The sequence below is a fragment of the Arvicanthis niloticus genome, chromosome 18 (assembly GCF_011762505.2).
Source record: "Arvicanthis niloticus isolate mArvNil1 chromosome 18, mArvNil1.pat.X, whole genome shotgun sequence".
Lineage (NCBI taxonomy): Eukaryota > Metazoa > Chordata > Mammalia > Rodentia > Muridae > Arvicanthis > Arvicanthis niloticus.
In genome coordinates this window covers 50,041,161-50,063,726 of record NC_047675.1, presented here as the reverse complement: position 1 = coordinate 50,063,726, position 22,566 = coordinate 50,041,161, and the positions used below count along the sequence as shown (strand labels likewise).

At 47.6% G+C, this 22,566-nt stretch overlaps 1 protein-coding gene and 1 long non-coding RNA gene across 3 annotated transcripts in view; both read left to right on the top strand.

Moving 5' to 3' along the window:
- Positions 1-1,844, top strand: part of Pgbd5 (piggyBac transposable element derived 5) — a 68,569-nt gene extending 66,725 nt beyond the window's left edge. The window contains exon 7 of the mRNA XM_034523145.2: positions 216-1,844. Within this exon, the coding sequence (XP_034379036.1) occupies positions 216-414 (199 nt within the window). The 3' untranslated portion in view covers positions 415-1,844. The remainder of the gene's footprint in view (positions 1-215) is intronic.
- A 9,777-nt stretch (positions 1,845-11,621) lies between these two features.
- The window catches only part of LOC143435015 (uncharacterized), a 28,233-nt gene continuing 17,288 nt past the window's right edge, over positions 11,622-22,566 (top strand). For both annotated transcript variants that reach the window (XR_013104976.1, XR_013104977.1), the window contains exon 1: positions 11,622-12,074. This is a non-coding gene — a long non-coding RNA (uncharacterized LOC143435015). The remainder of the gene's footprint in view (positions 12,075-22,566) is intronic.

Below are 22,566 nucleotides of genomic sequence, written 5' to 3'. Positions count from 1 at the left end.
CTATAGCCAGCATGCCTGTTGTGAGACTTTCCTGAGGAGATGTGGACAAATGCCTGTTCTGCCCACCAGATACTAGTGACAGATTAAAGGGTTCCTTTAATCTTGTCTTGTGGGTTTTATTCACCTGCTAAGTCTTACAGAGCCTCCCTCCCCCATGAGGGAGCGTGTAAACCTCAGGAAACAGCTGCCCAACGTTGTGCCTCCTCTCTCCCCAGGTATTTCATCTCTCACAAGCCAAACAAGACGTGGCAGCAAGTGTTCTGGTTCGCCATCAGCATCGCTGTCAACAACGCGTACATCCTGTACAAAATGTCAGATGCCTACCACGTGAGGAGGTACAGCCGGGCACAGTTCGGGGAGAGACTTGTCAGGGAGCTGCTGGGCCTGGAGGAAGACACATCACCAGCCCACTGAGACTGTCGGCCCCGGGGTGTCAGGGACAAGGAAGGAGCCTGTCACCTGCCTGACCGCTGGAGGGCCCATGTGTGGTCAGAGGTCTGCTTTCTGCGTCACCCCCACAAAGGGTGGCTCCCCGGAGCCTGATACAGGTGATTGGATGGGCTGTGACCTCGGAAAGTACCAGCAATAGGACCAGTGGACCGTGCTCTGCTTTCCAGAGCTTGAAAGATCGTGATGGGCTCAAGTTCAGACCAGGCAAGCTTACAAAACGGACCACTCGGTGCCACCCATCCGCACTCGGGGTGTTGGGGTCCCAGCGCTCTCCCGTGGGATCCGCCTAGATGGCTCCTTTAGAAGAAGAGACGCAATGTGGTGCCATTAAAACTCAGAGCCAACGGGATGGGAGCGGCTGCAGCTTGTTGACTATAAACAGGGTGTTCCTGTTCTATCCTCCAGGGGGCTACGGCGAGCAGGGCGAGGAGGGGAGAGCGATGCCGTTTTTTGTTTTGTTTTGTTTTCATTATATCTTCAGGTTAATTCCTTACTGTTGCTTAAGGTCTACTGTGAACAAATGTGTCCGTCCCCACCCCCCCTCCGACACCACACACCCTCACAGCTTCCTGCATGATCACAGTTCTGTGTCTGGCCTGTGGCAGGGTAGGAAGGGCTGCTGGCTTCCAGGACCAGATATGGCTAGGGGTATCAAGGCCTGGGGAGCCTGCAGGCTGAATACTCTGTCACCTTGTCACTGTTGGCAGAATTACCTGTCTTTAAACTATGTAGCATCATGAAAACAAAATTCTTCACCGCCCTCTGTCTGTGGGGATGGGGTCCCCCTGAAAGGCACAGCAGCATTAAGAAGCCCTGGCTGGGGACTGGCCCAGGCAGGAAAGCATGTGGGACCTCCCACAGACCCAGGTCCTTCCCACCAGAGGTTGACACATCTCCATGGAGCCCAGGCCCCAAGATGGGCCCACTGTCCCCACAGATGGGAAACAAGGATTTTCTACACCTTGCATCCCTTCCTCCCGATCTCACAGCCACCTAATGTCCTCAGATGGAGAATGTCCTCAGTGGGGGCTTTGGGGACACTCCTTCATTCATTCAGTGAGCTGATGTGTGGCTGGCAGGATGTTCTCCACACCTTGTCACATCTGTGTCCTCCCTCTCCACAAGCACCCTCGCCTGTGGTGGGACCCACGTTGCCACAGATCCTAGGCCAACTTCAGTTTGTGTGTGAGATAACCTTTGCTGAACCCTTAGTCGGATCAAAAGCACTTTTACCACATGGAGAAATATATTTTTAATTTGTGATGCTTTTCTACGAGGTCCACTCTTTCTGAGTTCAGGTGTTTCCAACACTTAGGGAGACTAATGAAGGCCAATGACTTTTTTCTTTTCTGTCCAAACAAGAAAAATAAAAATAAAAGTCTATTTAGATGTTGGCTGCTAGTATGTGGCTTTGTTTCAAAGGTCAGAGTTAGAAAGTTAGAACTTGCTTTCCCACTGTGTGACCTGGTACGCATGGGCTGAACTGTTCTTGGAATCTTGAACCATTGATCAGTTTATAAAAAGAAATCAGTTAGGATTTGATGTGTGGATATATTTATATACATACATATATACATATATATATATACACACAAATGTGTGTATTCATATATATGTGTATATATATATATATACGAATGAATGGCAGTAGCAGTTCTGAGTGTAGTTGTCCAGTGCCTCCCCCCAATATTTTTAGTCTTGGTTACCTGAGGTCAACTATGATCCAAAAATACTAAATGAAAGATTCCAGAAATAAAACAATCCGTAAGTTGTAAATTTTTATTATAGCACATTGCTACAGTTGTTGTATTTTATCATTAACTTCTTACTGTGCCTAATTAAACTTTGCCACAAGAGCGTACGTAAAGGAAGAAACATAGTGTGTAATTCCAGCACCCTCGGAGGGGCTGGGGCTCAGAACTGTGTTCCTGCTGAAGGATGGATAGTAGCTGCCCCAGACTGCAGTGTGCATCTCAGGCCAGCAGGTGGCGGTGTTCTATAGACTGTCAATTGCTGGAGACTTCCCAGGTCGGAGGTGTTGTGTGTGGCTCTCTTGCCACCTGTTCTGTCAGTAGGGAAGATGCTAGTTAGGCAGTGGGGTGGGGGTACTGCAGCCTGTGAGGCGTCTGTAAGCTGAAGAGCTTTTATTTCTTCATAAAGGTCAGAATGGCATGCAGTATGGATTTAGAAAACCTTCTGGACCTATACCTTGCCTCCACAGAATTAGCAAGACGTCAATCACTGCTGTTGTTAAACTCACAGCTTCTCTTGGTCCTTAAGCAGACACTGGCTTTTCAGGAATCAGACAACCCCAATGACCAGGGAGAGGCCCCTGTGTCAGCTTTCTGTCACCAAGACGCAAGGCTGGTCTGCCAGATGGGAGGACGATGTTTGTTTAGTTCACACTGCACACTGCTCTTCTGCTTTGCGTTAAGGCAGGATTTCTTTTCTTTTCTTTTCTTTTTTTTTTTTTTTGTTTTTTCAAGACAGGGTTTCTCTGTGTAGCCCTGGCTGTCCTGGAACTCACTCTGTAGACCAGGCTGGCCTCGAACTCAGAAATCCACCTGCCTCTGCCTTCCAGGTGCTGGGATTAAAGGCGTGCGCCACCACCGCCCGGCTAAGGCAGAATTTCTTGACAGGAGGACATGGTAGAACAAAGATGTTGACGTCATGACAGCCAGGAAGTAGAGAGTAAAAAAGGAAGGGTGGACAGAGCCCAGGTCCTAGGATCCTCTTCAAGGGCACACCCTGGTCCACTAGACACCCTTCCTAAAGGCTCTGCCACCTCCCAAGAGTGCCATCGACAGGGAGATGCCTTCAAACCTCAGCCTTTGAGAGGACACTGAAGATCCATATTCTGGCAGCCCAGGAAGTGAATGTCATGAAAGGCTTAGCACAAGTCCCAAATGCATCCTGCATATCCCACAAGCCACCACTTCCCCAGACCTGGCAGAATACATGGGGTTATTGATATCTGAATCCCATGGCCAGTGAGGCCTCTCTCCACTTAAGCATGTTCCCTGGGGGATTTCTTTGTTACCAGACACAGAAATGAAAGAGTCATGCACTCCAGACCTTCCTGTTTCTTCAAGGAACCTGGCTCTTAAGGCTCTGAGCAGCACATGCTCTGGGGCCTCAATGTGAACTCTGTATTTGCCCCTTTCCTTTCCAGGTTCAGCATTTAGCTGATAAGGTTCAGATTGGGACATTGTCTGCTACTGTCATTGGGTCGTCTCTGAATACTTAGGTGGGTCATCCTAGGCAAAGGCTCTCTGACTGCTAATCGGGGAGGCCAGCCATGAAGATGGAATAGTCTGTGTGCAGGAGTCCAGATGAACACTACCTGACACAAGGCCTGAAGGGTTCAGATCTCTCATCTGCAGGCAGGCCATGGGTGACTGCTTTCCTGAAGCCAGGCTCAGCACCTGGCCATGTGGGTAAAAGACTGTTTATGGGGCAGTTATTACAAGGGCAGGCAGCACCATGGTCACTTTCTGTGAGGCGGGTGGGACAGATCCCACTGCCTGTGGGCTCATCAAGGGTACAGGTCATGTTCTGTTTCTGTGTGGCCTACCTGCAGTGGGTTAACACAAACAGGAAGTTGACTGTGAACAGGCCCTGGGCAAGGTGCCCTCTCTTCCTACCCAACATGTACACAAAGGCCAAGTGAATACACACAGGTTAAAAAAAAAAAAAACTATTAATAAGGCAGAGAAATTTTAGGTTGTCTGTTTGTTTGTTTTACTATAAGTTTCCTTCTAATGTTGCTAAGGTGGGGGGGGGGAGAGAGAGACAGAGACAGAGACAGAGACAGAGACAGAGAGAAAGATGTCTTAGCAGTTAAGAGCACTTACTGCTCTTACAGAGGACCCAAATTCAGTTCCCAGAACCCACACCAGGTAATTCATAAGAATCTGTAACACCAACTCCAGGGATCCTACATACTCATTCTAGACTGTGCAGAAACCTGCACTCAAAAATGCATACACACACACACACACACACACACACACACACACACACAAATAATATAAATATTTATAAAGATCACCTGGAGGCTCCTTGAGCTTGGCGTTAGATGGATGTATTTGGTTGGATGCATTTTTAGGTATAAGGTAAGGACCTGGGGTTGAGGGATGTGTAGGTTTCTGTTTGAGCTTATTTTAGTTTAATTTTGCTTTATTTTATTTTACGGTCATTTTGTTGTGATGCCACAGTACCAAGTAACATCCAAACCCATAGGAGGACAGTGTCCCCCTAAACAGGCAGGCAAGGTTCTCTGGGATCCTAACAGTCAAACCAGATATCCAGTCTTGGCCTCACCCACAGCCAGAGCCAATGACCATCAAGGGGTTCCCATCACAAGGATGGGAGAGCCACACTGAAGCCAAGTGGAAAGGGTGGGTGACAGAGCTGGGACTGATACGTGGTTAGCACTGACCTGGGAGGATCAGAACATTGGCCTCTGGGTTTCTTGGTCATCTTTGAAATGGTGTTGGATTTGAGTGTCCCCAGGATTGGATGGAGTCTGGTGCTTGAATATCACTGGGATGCAGCCTCCAGCACGGGGCAAGTGTCTAGCTAGATGGAGTCAGGGCACTTTCAGAGGATGGGGACAACTTGCCAGAGGCAACTGGCCCTGAAAGATGCTTTCAAGGTGTGCTGGCACCTGGTGAGTGGAAGGTGATTTTAAATCCATCTGTAGACCTGGGCAGGGTACCCCAAAGGAAAAAAAATACATTCAGGGAGACAAGCCCTGGCTCTGGGCTCACAGGAAGAGCTAGCTCACAAATAGTGACTTAGCCTATCCTGATCCCCACTCTCCTCCCTTAAGGGTTGTATGAGCTAACACCTTGAACATAGCCTGGACATGAGAACACTCTTTCAAGCCCTCTCCTTCAAGTAGAGGGTCCTGCCCATTCTTGGGGAGCAGCCATGACAGGGAAATGCGTGGTCGGAGAAGACTGGAGATTTCAATTCCTACCAACACTTCCTGGTGTTTCCCCTCATTTCCCCCTTGTGATTTTTATTTAGCAATTTTCCAGGGCAGACAGTCAGTTTTATGGGGACCTACATGTGTGGCTCTCCAGGATGTCACAGCCACAGACATGCCACACAGTAACACAGAGCGTGTCCTCTTGAGATGACCCTCATCTGTGCCCAAGCACACCTCCCAAGATTTGTCTGGGTTTGTAAGTTCCATAGCCCATGAGGTAAGTCTGGAGACTTCTGGGTGACATGTGGCCCTGTTAGATAAATCAGGTATTGAGGTTGGCGAGATGACTCAGCAGTTAAGAGCATTGACTGCCCTTCCAGAGGTCCTGAGTTCAGTTCCCAGAAACCACATGGTGGCTCAAAACCATCTGTAATGGGATCCAATGCCCTCTTCTGGCATGTCTGAAGACAGTGACAGTGTCATATACATAAATAAATCTTTATAAAAAAAAAAAAAAAAGATAATTCAAGTACCCAGTCATGGCTGTTTCCGAACAGAGTTCTTGTACAGCCCCAAACTCTAACACAGTCACACATTCTGTTTTCCATTCTGATGGCCTCTTTTTGGGGTGAGAGGGTGTGGGACATATGCTCACACAAAGCACCAAGTCTGCTGGTGATCACAGCTGCTGTTACAGTTTGGATATAAAATGTCTCTGGGAACTGATGTATGGAAGGTTTGTTCCCTGGGGCAGGGCGGGGGTGTGTGACTGAACCGTGGAGACACTAAATGGAGCAATGACTTAGGCAAGTGATAAATTCTCAGCTGAGTGAGCTGTCAGACGCCGGGCCTGGATAGAGAAGGTGGTCACTGGGGACATGCCTCTAAAAGATTTGCCTTGTTCCTGGTCCCTTTGTGCCTCATCCTCTGCCGCCTGATCTCCTGGGTGAGCATCTCTCCTCAGTCATTTCCTTCTGCCGTGTGTTTCTGCTGTGCTTCTGGCCTGAAAGCAATACATGGAAGCCAAGGGGCAAAATAAATCTTTCGCCTTTAAGTGTGGTTCTCAGATACTTTGTCACAAAAATCAGAAGCTGACCAATATATCTTGGATTAGACTAAGCTTGGGACCCCGCCCAGGGCTGTGGGAGATGAAGAGAAGACAGACCAGGGTTCTGTGCTGCCCTTTCAGAAGATGGTTTCTGTATCTTCCTTGGCTCCACTTCCCATCTCCTACTCACAGACTGTCCTGTGCAGCTAGCAGCTCCCATGACCTCTGATCTGTTGGCTCTTGCATCCTCTGTCTCTATGGGTACCACAGTCACAAGTGCACAGACCCAAAGGCGCAGTGTGAGCAAAGGAGATTTGAGGAGAAGCCCCTTGCAAAGGACTGTGCCCAGTGTCAGGGCTCCCGAGTGACTTGGCCAATCAGCTGCGATCTAGAGACCTGGGAATTTGCATAATACCTTTTCCAAGGGAAGTCCTGCTTACTAAGTCTGCCCCAGGAAGTCCTTCTTGACTGAAGTTCAAATAAATGAGAAGGGAACAGTTATGACCTTGCTGATTTCATTTTCCAGGGTTCTATTTTTATATTTTATTACAAGAGAACAAAAGTATTTTAAGGAGGGATGGAGAGATGGTGTCTTAGTTAGGGTTTTACTGCTGTGAACAGACACCATGACCAAGGCAACTCTTATAAGGACAACACTTAATTGGGGCTGGCTTACAGGTTCAGAGGTTCAGTCCATTATCATCAAGGCAGGAACATGGCAGCACCTAGGCAGACATGGTGCAGGAGGAGCTGAGAGTTCTACATCTTCATCTGAAGGCTGCTAGGAGAAGACTGCCTTCCAGACAGCTAGAATGAGGGTCTTAAAGCCCACACCCACAGTGACACACCTACTCCAACAGGGCCACACCTTCTAAAGTCCTACTCCCTGGGCCAAGCGTACATAAACCATCACAGATGGCTTCATGGCTAAGAGCACTTGTTGCTCTTGTAGAGGACCTGGTCCCGGCTCCTAGCACCCCTATAGTAGCTCACAACCAATCATCTATAACTCCAGATCCAGGTGATCCAACACTCTGTATCAACCTCTGCTGGCATCAGGCATACCTGCAGAGAAATACACATGCACGCAGGGTGCACATACACACATGCAAATATACAGGGAAATAATCATGCCTCTTGCAAGAAACTAAAAAGAATTCTGAGTAGCACGTCCTTCATAAAATAGGACATTAATATATTTATTTTAATAATTTTTAGTGCATGTGTGTGTATGCATGCATGCACACTTGTTTATCCATTGTGCACCAATACACAGTGGGTACAGAAGACACTGGATCCCCTGGCTCTGTAATTACAAGTTGTTTTGAGCAACTCACCACGGTCCTCGGCAAGGCCATGAGTGTTCTTAACCTCTGAGCCATTTCTCAAGCTCCACCATTAAAATATCTTTGCAACACATTATAGCAATGCTTGTAGGTTTTCTACTGGCCAAAGACAGTTTCTAAACCTTTTATTAAAAATAAAAAATATTCAGTGATCTCCCAGTAAGTGCAGACTATACCTTCACAGTTTTGTGTGTGTGTGTGTGTGTGTGTGTGTGTGTGTGTGTGTGTATGCTGTTATGGTAACTTTTTAACAAGCAGTGACTGTCTCCAGCTCTCGTTCTTTTTTTTTTTTGGTTTTTCGAGACAGGGTTTCTCTGTGTAGTTCTGGCTATCCTGGAACTCACTCTGTAAACCAGGCTGGCCTCGAACTCAGAGATCCGCCTGCCTCTGCCTCCCAAGTGCTGGGATTAAAGGCGTGCGCCACCACCGCCCGGCTACCAGCTCCCGTTCTTGACTTCTTCCCTCTATGGCCCCGTCCGCATCTCTGCAGTACCTTCTGTCTCCACCTTTACTCTCCTTCCCCAGGATTCCTCTGGTTGAAGGAGAGTTAGAGAGACACAGGTAGACAAGGAAAGGGAACTGAGGCTCGCTTAGAGAGCCGCTTCTTGTTCCCAGAAGTCATTGCGAGAAGGCATGGGATGGGCATCTAAACAGGACCAATAGGGGCAAGAGGAAGACTTAGGGGTTTATAAAATACCCGGACGTGACCGGACTCCCACGAGGTTTCTCCAACCTGAAGGAAGGAAGCTGTTACTTTCCTTTCTCCATGGTTTCTTCCGGGTGTTCAGTTCTTTGTCCATCTGGGAGGATGAGTTCAGTGACCCCCTTAGATGACTCTCAGCAACCCCCATCACACTTCCAGGCTTCTCCTGTTCCGATTTGAAACGCCTACTTAAGGATGTACACCTGACTAAAAATCGAGGACTTGGAAGTGGCCGTGACAATCTGGTAAGAAAGGGCTCCTTCTGAGCAAGGGGACACCCTCACAATTAGCATGGTCGAACCCAGTCAGTCCCACCGCCATTGCGAACAAGGAGAGTAAGGGAACGGGCTTCAGTCGGACATGATTTCACACGGCTGGGTTGGGGTGGCTGGTTCTCCTTAGAGAACTAGAGCAGGAGCTTATGCCAGGACTCCTGGGCCAAGAGATATTTCGAACTGGATCTCAAGGAACTAATGGTCTTCCCGGGGAGGAAGAGAGAGCTCTTCCCGCTGCTATACCTGGGAAAGGGCCATGGGAAGGTCACCACAGGCCTCTCTCTGCTCAATTGCTCTCTCAGCCGGCATTGGGCTCGTAGGCTCTTGAGCTGTAAATAGCAAAGTGTAGGCACCTGGGGCCCGCTGGAGGCAAGGAAGACTTGCTCGGTTTTCTCTTGAGATGTTCTAACACATAAGCAATACTCAAAGTAGTCCTGAAGTTTTCTGATGTAGAGGGAAGAAAGCCTGCTTTGAGGTCAGGGTGGGGAGAGCCTGGAACTCAAACTGAGCCAGAGGGCAGGGGCTGTCACTGGGTACGAAAGCTTTGTTGGGGTTGGTACCTCCTAGGGGCTTTAACTGTTTGTCCAGAGCCCACGTGGGATACTGCTGGGGTGGCAGGACAAATGCCCTCTCACACATATGCCTCCCCCCCCCCTTAGCCCAGGCTAACCCCATGTCCCTGATGTATATGTAATGCTCCCTGCTGGCCTTGCCAAAAAACAACAACAACAAAACAAACAAACAGAACGAACAGCAGGCTCCAGAGGACCCCCAAGCTGATGGGTTAGTAGGGAAGAAAATAGGAAGAGTGTAGGGCGTTGTCTGCGGGGCTGCAGGGGAGGCTCAGTGGTACAGGCCTTTCCCTGGGCTCCACCCCTGCAACAATCGTTGACAGTCGGGCCATTCAGCTAAAGGACCCTTAAGAGTTTCCCCAGCCTGGTGCCTGTAGCACTAAAATGGCTACACCTTGGGAGCTCATGTGAAAGTGCCGTTGTAGTCCAGGCCCAGGTGGAATAGACAAGCTGCTGCCAGCAGCTGGTGGTGGCCCAAAATGATCAACTTGCTTGGGTGCAAGGCTGGAAAGGAGCCTGTTTCTCTCTGATTGAGGAAGAGTAGTCTTCCCCCCCTGCTGCCTGCTTTTGTTCTGTCCTACCACGCCCTCAGGACCTCTCTTCCTGTTTGTTTTTATTTCTCCTTTGCTGTAGCAGAAACGGGATGAGGAAAAAGAGCATTCTGCACTCTCGAGATCACAGGTACATGGCACAAGTTATTCACAGTGGGTGGATTCCATGCTTGCGCCTAGATTATAGACATGAGAAACAGATCAAAGGGAACATTTCTCTAGGTTGTATGTAATGGTGGATTTTATACTAGAAGGCCATGAAGGTCACCGGGTATTACACAGGGGCACGCGGGCAAGGAGTAAATAACCCAAGCAGGTACCCATGGCCAAGTCCCTAAAGAAGTGAGTAAATCTCCGGAGGACACTCTAATGAGAAGGACAAAGTCTGGAAGATACCCCAGTATAGCTTTTGTCTTACAGGTGGGGAGTCTAGACAGCCCCCCTAGACTGTGTTCTTACCTTAGGGTCTCTGATCTGTGGGCCTTTAGTAGGAACACCTGGTATTCTTATGTACATGAGCCTGGAGGTTAAGGAAATTGGTCTTCTGTGGGAAATATCAGAGTATGTGAAAACCAGTAGGAGAGAAAAGTCTCCACACTGGGAGCAGAGCCTGGTGTGGGTTCAGAGCTAAATGGACTCATGCTTGCTAGTGAGGCTTAAGAAAGATGCAGGCCTGTGTTTCTTAAGTGCTTTCCTTCTCTGCCGAGTCTTGTTGATAAAGGAATGGTCTCCATGGAAACCCCATAGGCAACAGAGGGTACATAAAGCTATGGCAGGAAGCACTCGTGCTTCAAGGCCAGGCACAAAGGAACCGTTTAGCCCTGTGTTCGTGGGCTGATTCTCCCACATCCTCTCACTCCCCGTGGCTAAAAGCGGGATATGGCCTCTGGCCCCACTTTTCCACTTCAGACAATGCCCCGTTAGGCTTGACCCTGGCCTGGACATACCAGGGTGTTTCTGGAGGTTGGACAGTATTGTTATCTTTGTGGACTGGAGTGTCCGGGCCACCAGTTGCACCGTGAACCCTTCAGTCCTTGGGATTAGGATACATTCCCTTTTCTATACCCTCTACTCCACCAGAGATGGCTTCAGACCTTCCGAGTGACGCTCCACTTTCTGTGACCACGTCCTGCGTTCCCGGTGGTACTTGGAACATTGAGCCCTTGGCCCAATGTTTGTGTCATGAGGTGTAACAGGAAGGTGGATATGAATAGCCAGATGAAAACTGGGCAAGAGGGGCTGACAAATAGCAGTGGCCGAATGCAGGCCCAGCACATGTTTGGAGCCTTTCAGACCAACCTGTAGAGCCCACGAGCTGAATGTAACCTGTTTCAGTTGGATGACGCTACACTTGGGGCTAAGACACAGGTGAGGCCCCCTGCCTGCTCATCTGGGGATAGGAATGTGACAGGCACCAGAGGCACAGTGTAAGAGAGGACTAACCCTGCCAGTTGGCTGTGGTTGAGAATGGACTAGTGATCCCGTTCTCTGGCATTTCTGTAAATAAAAACAGGGAATTACTACATTGGTAGGTGGATGGGTCCCAAAGTGAGGCAGAGCTTAAAGTCTGAGCTTTTTGGAAAACACGCTCATGATGAGGCTTGGCGCCCCCCATCCCCCACCCTTGCTTGGACCTTGATCATTTGTAACTATGTAACATGACTTGTAACTGTGTAACACATGTGACCCGTGGGCCAATGGGCTAACACCTACCTACCTCCTGTCTGCATCTGGTTGTCTCCAGCTCTGTGAAGTCTGTGGGCTACTGATCACTGCTGATATCTTAACTGTGGGGTTTGGGGTGATGTGAGGCTAGAGCAGAGCGTCCCCGCCACAGAGCATGGTCTTACTGAACTCAGTAAATGGGGCTCCTGGCACCTCTTGGAGCTGATGTGGTTTACACAGAGTGGTTCTTCCGACAAATCAAGTGTTTTCAGGACTGGTGGCATCAGATGTCTTGAGTGCAAACAAAACTATAGGAAACCTGGGCCTGACTCCCTGTGGCCAAGGACAAGACAGAGGCATGGTAATAAGAAAGACTGGAAGAAAAAAGAAGGATGGTAGGGGCCTGAGCCATGGGCTGATGTGGAAAGCCCATTACGTGAGCCAGCCTCTCCCTAGGACAGAACGACGTGCACTAGCTGCCCGCTGCGACAGCCTGGAGAGGCCCATCCAGGTGGACAGGGACTGCAGGTAGGAACCCCGGCCTAAGACTTCTGTATCTTTCCCCCTCAATTTTATGGCAAGAGGGACAAACCCCACAGTTAAGATATCAGCAGTGATCAGTAGCCCACAGACTTCACACAGCTGGAGACAACCAGATGCAGACAGGAGGTCGGTAGGTGTTAGTCACATGTGTTACACAGTTACAAATCATGTTACATAGTTACAAATCTGATTCCAAGATTCTTCCAAAGTCACCACCCAACTCCTTTCTCAAACACGGGGCAGATTTATTCTTAGACATGCAAACAAAGTCCTGATTTCATTGAAGGTGTGATCCCAGCATCCCCTGGGAGGTCTCCCTTACAGGCGATGATGGGAGAATTCTGACCACCTATGTTCTTAGAACTTGGTTCAGCAGAGTCTGAAGTAAGAATAGAGGGTATTGAGTTGTTGAGGCTGTCTGCTTTCATATGCAGGCACATGTGAACTGACTGTAAGCACCGGCTTCTGGGTAGTTGCTCACTGTCTTAGGGTCACTATTGCTATGATGAAACACCATGACCAAAGCAACACGGGGAGGAGAGGGGTAATTTTTGCTTGCACTTCATATCAGGTTCATTATCAAGAAGGAAGTTGGGACAGACACTCAAGCAAGGAAGGAACCTACAGGCAAGAGCCAATGCAGAGGCCATGGGGGGGCAGGGTACCACTCACTGGCTTGCTCCTTATGGCTTGCCCAGCCTGAACCCAGACCACCAGCCTAGGTGTGGCACCACCCACTATGGGCTGGGCCCTCCCATATCAATCACTAAGAAAATGCCCTGCAGGCCAATCTTGTTACATTTGGTTTTATTCTTCTCTCATCCTGACCATAGCTTCCCTTCCCTCCACCCGTCTCTGCCCCCCATTTCACCTTTCCCCCAGGTTCACCAACCCCCAGTGGACAGGCCTCCCAGTGATATCTACTGAACACAGCACAACAAGATTATAATAATACAGGTACAAACCCTTCATCAAGGCTGGGTGAAATAACCCAGTGGGGGGAAAGGGGTCCCAAGAGCATAAGAATCAGAGACACCCCCACTGTCAGGAGTCCCCCCCACACACACACAAAAAAAAAACCACTAAGGACTTAGTTGATCCTGCTCTTTCAGTGTTCTTGGCTTCTACAATTCTCCTTCCCTGTCTTCTGCCAGGTTCCAAGCTCTAAGGGGAAAGACCCAATGGAGACTTTAACCTAGGCTCTCTCCCCACCTAATGTTTGATTGTGGGTCTTTGTGTCTACTCCCATCAGCTGCCAGAGGCAGCCTCTCTGATGACAACTGGACCAGGCACCAATCTGTGAGCATAGCAGAACATTGTTAGGAGTCATTCGTTAATTTGATTTTATTTTTATTTATTTTTTGGTGGTGGTGGGGATAATGATGTTTGGCTCTACCCTAAGTCTCTAGGCTATCCAGCCTCTGGTTCCTGGTCATCCAGGCATAGACTCCTTCTTGGGGTATGGGCCTCAAATTAGACCAGTCATTGGTTGGCCACCCCTGTAAGTTCTGAGCATGTCTTGCATGCAGCAATGGATTGTAGGTAGAAGATTCGTGGCTGGGTTGGTGTTCCAGCCCCACCACTGGAAGTCTTGTCTAGTTAGAGAAGATGGCCTGGTCAGGTCCCACACCATCCATCACCGGAGTCTTCACTAGGGTCACCCTCGTGGATTCCAGGAAATATCCGCTGTTCTAGGTTCCACATCACCCCCAAATGCCCTCCAGTTCCAACCTTCCCCCTCCGTCCATCCCCCACCTGATCCCTCCTGTTCACATCCCCACTCACCCCCAGTCCACCCACAAAATCTATTCTGTGTCCCCTTCCCAGGGAGATCCATGTGTCCCTTCTTGTTTAGCGTCTCTGGGTCTGTGGACTGTAGCCATGAGTGTCATTTACTTAACAGCTAATGTCCACTGATAAGTGACCACATACCATGTCTGTCTTTCTTGGTCTGGGTCACCTCACTCAGGATGATTTTTTTTCTATTTCCATCCATTTGCCTGCAGATCTCACGATGTCATTTTTTAAACTGCTGACTAGTGCTTTTACTGTAAATTTGCACCACATTTTCTTTCTCTATTCTTCAGTTGAAGGACATCTGTGTTAGTTCCGGTTCCTGGCTGATTATGAATAAAGCCACTACAAACATAGTTGAGCAAGTGTCTGTGTGGTAGGAAAGAGTGTCTTTTGGGTATATGCCCAGGAGTGGTAGAGCTAGGTCTTGAGGTAGATCGATTCCCAATTTTCTGAGGAGCCACCATATTGATTTTCAAGTTTGCACTCCCACCAGCAGTGGAATAGCGTTTCCCTTGTTCCATGTCCTCGCCAGCAGGAACTGTCACTTATGTTATTGATCTTAGTCATCCTGACAGGTATAAGATGGAATCTCAAAGTAGTTTTGAGTTACATTTCCCTGGCGACTGAGGATGTTGAACATTTATTTCTTTAGGTGTTTCTCAGCCATTTGCGATTACTCTGTTGAGAATTCTTTCTGTTTAGACTTGTTCTCTGTTTTTGATTGGATTGTTTGGTTTGTTGATGTCTTGTGGTTTTTTTCCCCATTCTTTGTACGTTTTAGATATTAGCCCTCTATTAGAAGTGAAATTGGTGAAAATCTTTTTCTATTCTGTAAGCTGCCATTTTGTCCTCCTGATAGTGTCCTTTGTCTTACAGAAGCTTTTCAGTTTCATGAGGTCCCATTTATTAATTGTTGATCTTCGTGTATGCACTATTGGTGTTCTGTACAGGAAGTTGTCTCCTGTGCCAATGAGTTCAAGATTATTCCCCACTTTCTCTTCTATCCGGTTCAGTGTATCTGGTTTTATGTTGAGGTCTTTGATCCACTTGGACTTGAGTTTTGTACAGGGTGATAAATATAGATCTATTTGCATTCTTCTACATGCAGACATCCAGTTAGACCAGCAACATTTATTGGCAGTGCTTTCTTTTTTTCCATTGTGTATTTCTGGCTTCTTTATCAAAAATCAGGTGTCTGTAGATGTGCAGGTTTATATCTGGGTCTTTGATTCGATTCCATTGATCCACCTGTCTCTTTCTGTGCCAGTACCATGCAGTTTTTCTCACTGTTGCTCTAAATGCAGTGCAGCTTCAGATCAGGGATGATGATACCTCTGAAAGTTCTATTATTGTACAGGATTGTTTTAACTATCCTGGACTTTTGTTTTTCCATATGAAGTTGAGTATTGTCTGTTCAAGGTCTATAAAGAATTGTGTTGGAGTTTTGATGGAGATTGTATTGTATCTGTAGATTGCTTTTGGTAAAATGGCCAGTTTTACTATGTTAATCCTACCAATCTATGAGCATGGAAGATTTTTCCATCTTCTGGTATCTCTTTTGGTTTCTTTCTTTAAATCGTTTAAGTCTTTATCAAACAAGTCTTTCATTGGTTTGGTTAGAGTTACACCGAGGTATTCTATATTGTCTGTGGCTGTTGTGAAGGGTGCTATTTCCCTGGTTTCTTTGTCGGTTTATCATTTGTATACAGGAAGGCTACTGATTTGTTTGAGTTAATCTTATATCCAGTCCCTTTGCTGAAGGAGATTATCAGCTGTAGGAGTCTCTGGTAGAATTTTGGGTGTCGCTTATGTATACTATCATATCATCTGTAAATAACGGTGCCATCCATGACTTCTTCCTTTCCAAATTTTATCCCTTGATCTCCTTCAGTTGTCTTATTGCCCCACCTGGAACTTCGAGTGTTATATTGAACAGACATGGAGACAGTGGGCAGCCCTGTCTTGTTCCTGATTTTAGTGAAATGCTTTGAGTTTATCTTCCTTTAATTTTATGTCTGCTAAAGGCTTGCCATAAATTGCCTTGATTATGTTTAGGTGTGGTCCTTGTATTCCCTACCTAATCTTTCCACGTTTTATCATGAAGGGCCAGTGGGTTTTGTCAAAGGCTTTTTCAGCATCTGAGACAATCATGTGTTTTCTTTCCTTCCATTTGTTATATGGTGGATTTCGTTGACTGGTTTTCCTGTGTTGAGCCATCCCTGCATCTCTGGGATGAAGCCTACTTGGTCATGGTAGATGATTGTTTTGATAACATTCTACAGTTCAGTTTGTGAGATTTTTTATTGAGTGTTTTTTTTTTTTCATCTATATTCATAGGGGAAATCGGTTTGTAATCTTTCTTTGGTGAATCTTTGTGTGGTTTGGGTATCAAGGTGCTATGGCCTCATAAAATGGATCTGGCAATGTTCCTTATGTTTCTATTTTGTGGAATAGTTTGAGGAGTATTGGCATCAGGTCATCTTTGAAAGTCTGGTAGAATTTTGTGCCAAAGCCTTCTTTCTGGCCTACAGGTCAATCTTTTGAAGACATCTTTTTTTCTTCAACTGAGGTTTCCTTCTCTCACGACTTTAGCTTGTGTCAAGCTGACATAAAACTAGCCAGGGCAGCCATCCTAAGTCTAGCCAAGGAGGATGTCTCAAGGTAGATGTAGGTAAAGGTAGAAACTTCTGTCATCTGAATCTTTCTCGACCACTAGAGCTCACCAAACTCACCTCACCTCTGACGTCATTGCTGGCTGGGTTTTATTGTCAACTTTATACAAGCAAGTCATTTAGTAAGAGCAACTCCTAATTAAAAAAATGTCTCTATAAAATTGGTCTGTAGGCAATCTGTGGGAGATTATCTTGATTTAATTATTGATGTGGGAGGGTCCAGCTCCCTGAAGGAGGCACTGCCACCCCAGGCAGGCAGTCTTGGACAGTGTAAGAAAGCAGGCTGAGCAGGCTCCAAGGGGGAGCAGGTCCGTAAGCAGCACTCCTCTGTGACCTCGGCTTCCAGTTTCTGTCTGCAGACTCCTGCCTTGAATTCCTTCCCAGACTTCCTTCATGATGACTTGTGATCAGGACAAGCAAGCTGAAATTAAATCTTTCCTCCCCAAGGTGATTTGGTCATGACATTATATCACAGCAACAGAAACACTGAAATAGCTTATATAGTTCAAAGGTTTTGGAAGATAATACAAAAACAAAAAAACCAAAAAAAACAGAGTATTGCATTTTTCATGAAATTGGTCAGCCACTGTTTCAACCCACCAAATGAGCCATCTGGACACACCTATACTGGTTATAAGGGCCGGGGCTGTGGGTCCAGTCAGGCGTCGCGAGACTCACAGCAAGTCTGTCGAGTGTAAACCACTGGGTTCAGTTTCTTTTTGTTTTTTTTTAACTTTTTACTGATTCTTTGGGCATCTCACATCATGCGCCCCGGTCCCCACTCATCTCCCTACCCCTCCATATTCGCCCTCCACCCTTGCAATCTTCCCCCAAAAGAAAACAATTTTTTAAAAATCTCACCTTGTCACAATGTGTCACACCGCATACCCTTTGTCCAAACAGCTTCTCTTGCAAATGGTCATTGTAGTGAGTCATTGGTCTGATTTGAGATCCCTGGCTTCTGCTACACTATCAGTACTGGATCCTCGCCAGGTCTCCTCTCAGATATCCTGTTGATGCCCCGTGTCATGGAGATCCTGCAGCTTTGGTTCTACAGGACCAGTCCCCTCAAATACCTCAGCAGTTCATAAATGGAGTAGGTGTTGGGGTGGATCAACTCAGAGTCTTGGATCTGGGCTTGAGCAGTAGCTGAGTTGGTCAGCCTGACAGCTCTCCCGTGCTCACACCATACTGGCCCAGCTCTCCAGCAATGTCCAAGTGAGGGGCAGGGCCAGCTCTCCCACTCCCATTCCCAGAAGGGCCAGCTCTACTGTACTGCCCAGGCGAGGTGTGGGGCTGATCTCCTGGGTTCTATAGCTGGCAAGAGGTGGGGCCTTCTCTGCTCAGCCCTCAGACATGAACATGGCTCAGGCAGTAGCCCAGACTAGAGACATCTGCATCGTCTTTGGTGGTAACAGTTCCCCCACTGCTGCAGGGTCAGGAACCCAGACATGGCCCTGAGCAGCAGCTTGGGCCAGGACCACACCATGACCTCAGTGGCTGTCCCTCACTACCCTGGAGTTTCCAGTTCTCCCCCTCTTCATTTGCACACAATGTTCTGCTTCTCTTTCTCGTCCATCTCCACACCACTCATCCTCCTAGTGACACCTGGGGCTCTGGGTATCTTGGGTCATCTCAGTGGTTCTGTGTCCCACAGTGCCACGTGGCACTGGGTGGTAGTTGCCTCAGGATCATGGGCTCAGTTTTATAGAGGGACAAATAAATATTGCCCTGTGCCATTTGGCTTGGAGATAGGATTGGGTCTCCAACTTCAGACTCAAGCAATTGTTATAAAATGTCCTCCGAAATCCCAGTTGCTGAATCAGGCTGTCTCCCAACTCTGTGGCAGCAAGAAAGGAGGTGACAGAGATAGTCTAAGGGGGATGATGCCCCGAGATATCAGGCTTACTGGAGTGTGAGACAATATTTAGGCAACCATTTCTCGCTAAGAATTTTTTCCTGATGAGGAAGATGTTGCCCAGATGTGGGACACCGTAACCTTGGCTCACTTCAGTACCACAGCTTCTAGATGCAGCCAAAGAGCAAAGGCATTGCGACTACGATTTATCTCCTGACATAACTCTCATCCGTTGCTTTCATTCATTCAACACTGGGAGCACAGTTGTGGCAGGTCACTCTGGGCTGTAAAGGCTGTCACGGGTTTCTGCAAGGCTTACCTGGGAACTTCCTGGTCCCATAGCTTAACCATATGCACACAGGTAATATTATGTGCTACTATTCAAATTTTTAAAAATGATTTCTTTCTTTTTTAGTTTTATGTACATTGGTGTTTTGCTTGCACGTGTGTCTGTGGGAGGGTACCAGATCCACTGGAACTGTAGTTAGGGACAGTTGTGAGCTGCCAGGCTGGCGCTAGGGATTGAACCTGGATCTGCTGGAAGAGAAGGCCGTGCTCTTGACCACTGAGCCATCGCTCCACCACTCAGCTTTCTTTTATGAAGGTGATGTAACACTGTGATATCTTCCAAACTAAACAATCTTGAGGCCAGTTGGGCCGGCCTGCAAAAGGTCTTCAAAGTTAAGCTGCTGGCTGTTGACTTAGCGATGTTACTATGTTTCGTAAGATTGCTAGATGTTTTTCCAGAATGGAAAAGACCATCTTCTTAAAACGTAAGCATGTTACAAAGGTTACATAAACTTAAGCAAGTTACATAAACTATATAAAAGTCAAGGTGTAATACACTGATATCAAATCTGAGCTTAGCTCAATAGAGTTGTTGGGCAACTCTGTAACATCACAAGGACTGGCCTAACAGGGAAAAGATTTGTCAGTTTTAAGGTTTGTTTCTTGCCCAAGCTTTATCTAAATATTCACAGCAGCTATAAGACCAGGTAACTGACCTTCTGGGTCTCCTATAGCGATACTTGGAGGCCATACTAATGGGATTAAAAAGGGAGACTGTTTTTCGCTTCGCCCTCCAGGGTCAAATAGGTCCCAAGGGACTGTGCAAGCATCTCTCAAAATGTTCTGTAACTATGGGGGAACCACCTGTTCCCTTGTTTGTGGAGGCCATGGAGACCCCACCCAGTTAGTGCAAAATGGTGTCCAGTCTATGAATAGGACAATCAATATGGAGGAAAGCATTCACACAAGGCCTTCAACTTAACCTCACCTAGATAGAAAAACTGATAAATGGTGAGGGGGTGGGGGTGGGGCTCTAGAGGATCCAGAGGCCAGGGATGAGGGAGAATAGATTCTCAACTGGCCTTGATTGATTTTGGCCACTTACAAGGTCTTAAACGCCCAGCAGGAATGTATAATCAAAAACTAAAAATGATTGGCTTGCTACTTTAACAGTCCAGGGGGAATTGTAAGGCCAAATATTGGGTTTAATTGCATATGAGATGTTTTAGACAATTATTTCTCACTAATGAATTTCTTCTTAATAACTAAATAGGGGACACCGTGACCTTGTCTCGGCTCAACACTGCAGCCTCCACCTGCAGCCAAGAGAGACAGGCCCACTATTGTTTAAAAGAAGCTAACCAACTGGTAAGGCCAGATAAGACACTTGCATAGTCCCACTCTGAGGATTTATTTGGACTGGCCTTCTCCCAGGTCTGCATGGACTGGTCAAGTCCCCATAAAAGCCTTGATCTTACATGGAGATGACCTATTTCTCTGTGGAACATCTGGGGAGAGACTCGAGGACCCCCTCAACTTTCTAGTCATAAGGGGATTATAAGGTCTCTAGAGAAAAGATGCAACCTAAGTTCTAGGTAAACCCAACATAGAACCTCAGCCACCTTCAAGACGTGGGATCACTGTTCCCCGTACTGGAGCCTGTCTCGTAAGAGTCCCCTCTTTCTTGGGCCAACATACCTCCCCCGAGATGGTGGCCTTTTCAGCAGTCACCACCCCTGACCCTGACAGCAGTGGCTGTTGACCTCTGAAAATCGAGGATTGAAAGCATTTGACAAGGAATGTGACAGGGAGTCCCTGAGGTGATGGTGGCTTGTTCTCAGGAGACCTTGTGAGAAGAAATGACTGCAAGGCAATGAGGCTGAGTGTCTTAAACAGGACCAATAGAGGATCCTATGGAATACCCAGCCCAGGGCTGAAAACATGGCTGCTCTTCCAGAGGACCCAGCTTCAATTCCCAGCACCTACCTACGTGGTGGCTCACAACCATCTGTAACTCCAGTTCCAGGGATCCTACTCAGTGTTTTAACCTCTGGGCCAGGCACATGAGATGCACATATATATATGCAGGTAAAACACCCACATTCATTTTAAAAATTCCCAAGCCAGAGCTTCTCCCATCCGAAGGGATAATGCTGTTACGACAGTCCTGTGGCTTGGACTTCTGTCTTTCCTGGATGTTCAATTCTCTGTTCATCAGAGAATGAGCTCAGCAGTCCCCTAGATGACCACTAGTCCCTCTGCTATATGGTGAGTTCAGGGACACCAGCACCTCCTCCCTCCCTCTGGCTCAGAGCTCAGGTCTGGGCCCTCATCTGTCCTTTCACAGGAGCAATGTGAGAATGGCACTTTTCTATCAAAGATTTCCTGGGGCAGATACACCCTGAAGGAGAAGAGATCTTGAAGTTAGGTGGGCTGGTGGAATTTGTTTACTAATCCTGAGTCCCAGCCTTCTATCATAGTTACTAAGCTCTGGTCATATTTTATAGTGGTATAGGCTTTTGACCGCTGGTTAGTTCTCTCTGTTTCTGTCTCTGTCCTCTCTCCCTCCCTCCCTCCCTCTCTCCCTCCCTCCCTCCCTCCCTCTCTTCCTCTTCTTCTTCTTCCTCCTCCTCCTCTTCCTCTTCTTCTTTCTCCTCTTCCTCCTCCTCCTCTTCCTCCTCCTCCTCTTCTTTCTCTTCCTCCTCCTCCTCCTCCTCCTCTTCTTTCTCCTCCTCCTCCCCTTCCTCCTCCTCCTCTTCTTCCTCCTCCTCTTCCTCCTCCTCCTCTTCCTTCTAGTGATGTGCCCAAAGCTAGGTTGTTTTCTAAAGTCTGATTTTGGCTCACTATTCCCAATGTCATGTCGCGAACCCCCCACGCTTGGGCACCAAACTGTTGCGCTTACTGGAGCCCGATGTTGGACGCCAAACTGTCGCGATCCTCCCACGCTTGGGCACCAAACTGTTGCAGCCCGTACTGCCCGTTCCGGTCCGAGGGTCAGGGTCTAGCGAGAGAGAGAGTGGGGATAAAGGGGAAGAGACGCGAAGAATGGAGACAAGACAGAGATTCTGATCAAGTCTCGTTTATTGAAGAGAATTCTGAGCTATTTATAGGCTTTTGCCACGTGCCTTGTAGGCGCGTGGATACCACGTGCCTTGCAGGTGTTGATATGACGTAAGCCTTACAGGCGTCTATAGCGTGGACAGCACGTGCACCGCAATGCTTTGCAGGCTTGGATAGCACGTGCGCCTTATGAGCATGTATGGTGTAGATAGCACGTGGACAGCACGTGAACTGCAATGCCTTGCAGGCGTGACTACCACGTGCACCTTGCAGCTGGGGGCAGTAAACAGCAACACAAAATATGTGGGATATCAGAGTGTGCTTCAGCTGTTGTAGGCTATTGAAAACCAAATCTTTCGTCAGGGTATATGGTTCCAGATGGCTGCAAAGTTGATCTAGCCGCTTTCTGCTAAAGTCGGCTCCCAACAGGTCCCCCTTTTTAAATTTTTTTTTCAAAAGGGAAGGCTGGGAAAACTTACGGAAACCGTGCCTGTCCTAGGTGGGAACAAAGGACCCCAGCCTCCCTTTCCCGTCCTTGGATACTCAACAGCCATTGGTTGAGCTCCTGTCTTAGGATGGTGAGGCCTCCCTTCTTTTAGGGGCAAGGGTCTCGGTATGCTCTCTTACCCGTCACTGACTATCCGGCTTAGCGCGTAAGTTAGGGGTTAATCCTCATCAGTCTTGATGACAGAGGTTTCAGAGTCCCCTACTTCCAGCCTGTAATAGTGGACCTGTATGGGTTTCATTTGAATAGTATCTCGTACAAAAGCCATCAGTTTGTTGAACCTTATTAACCCAAGAG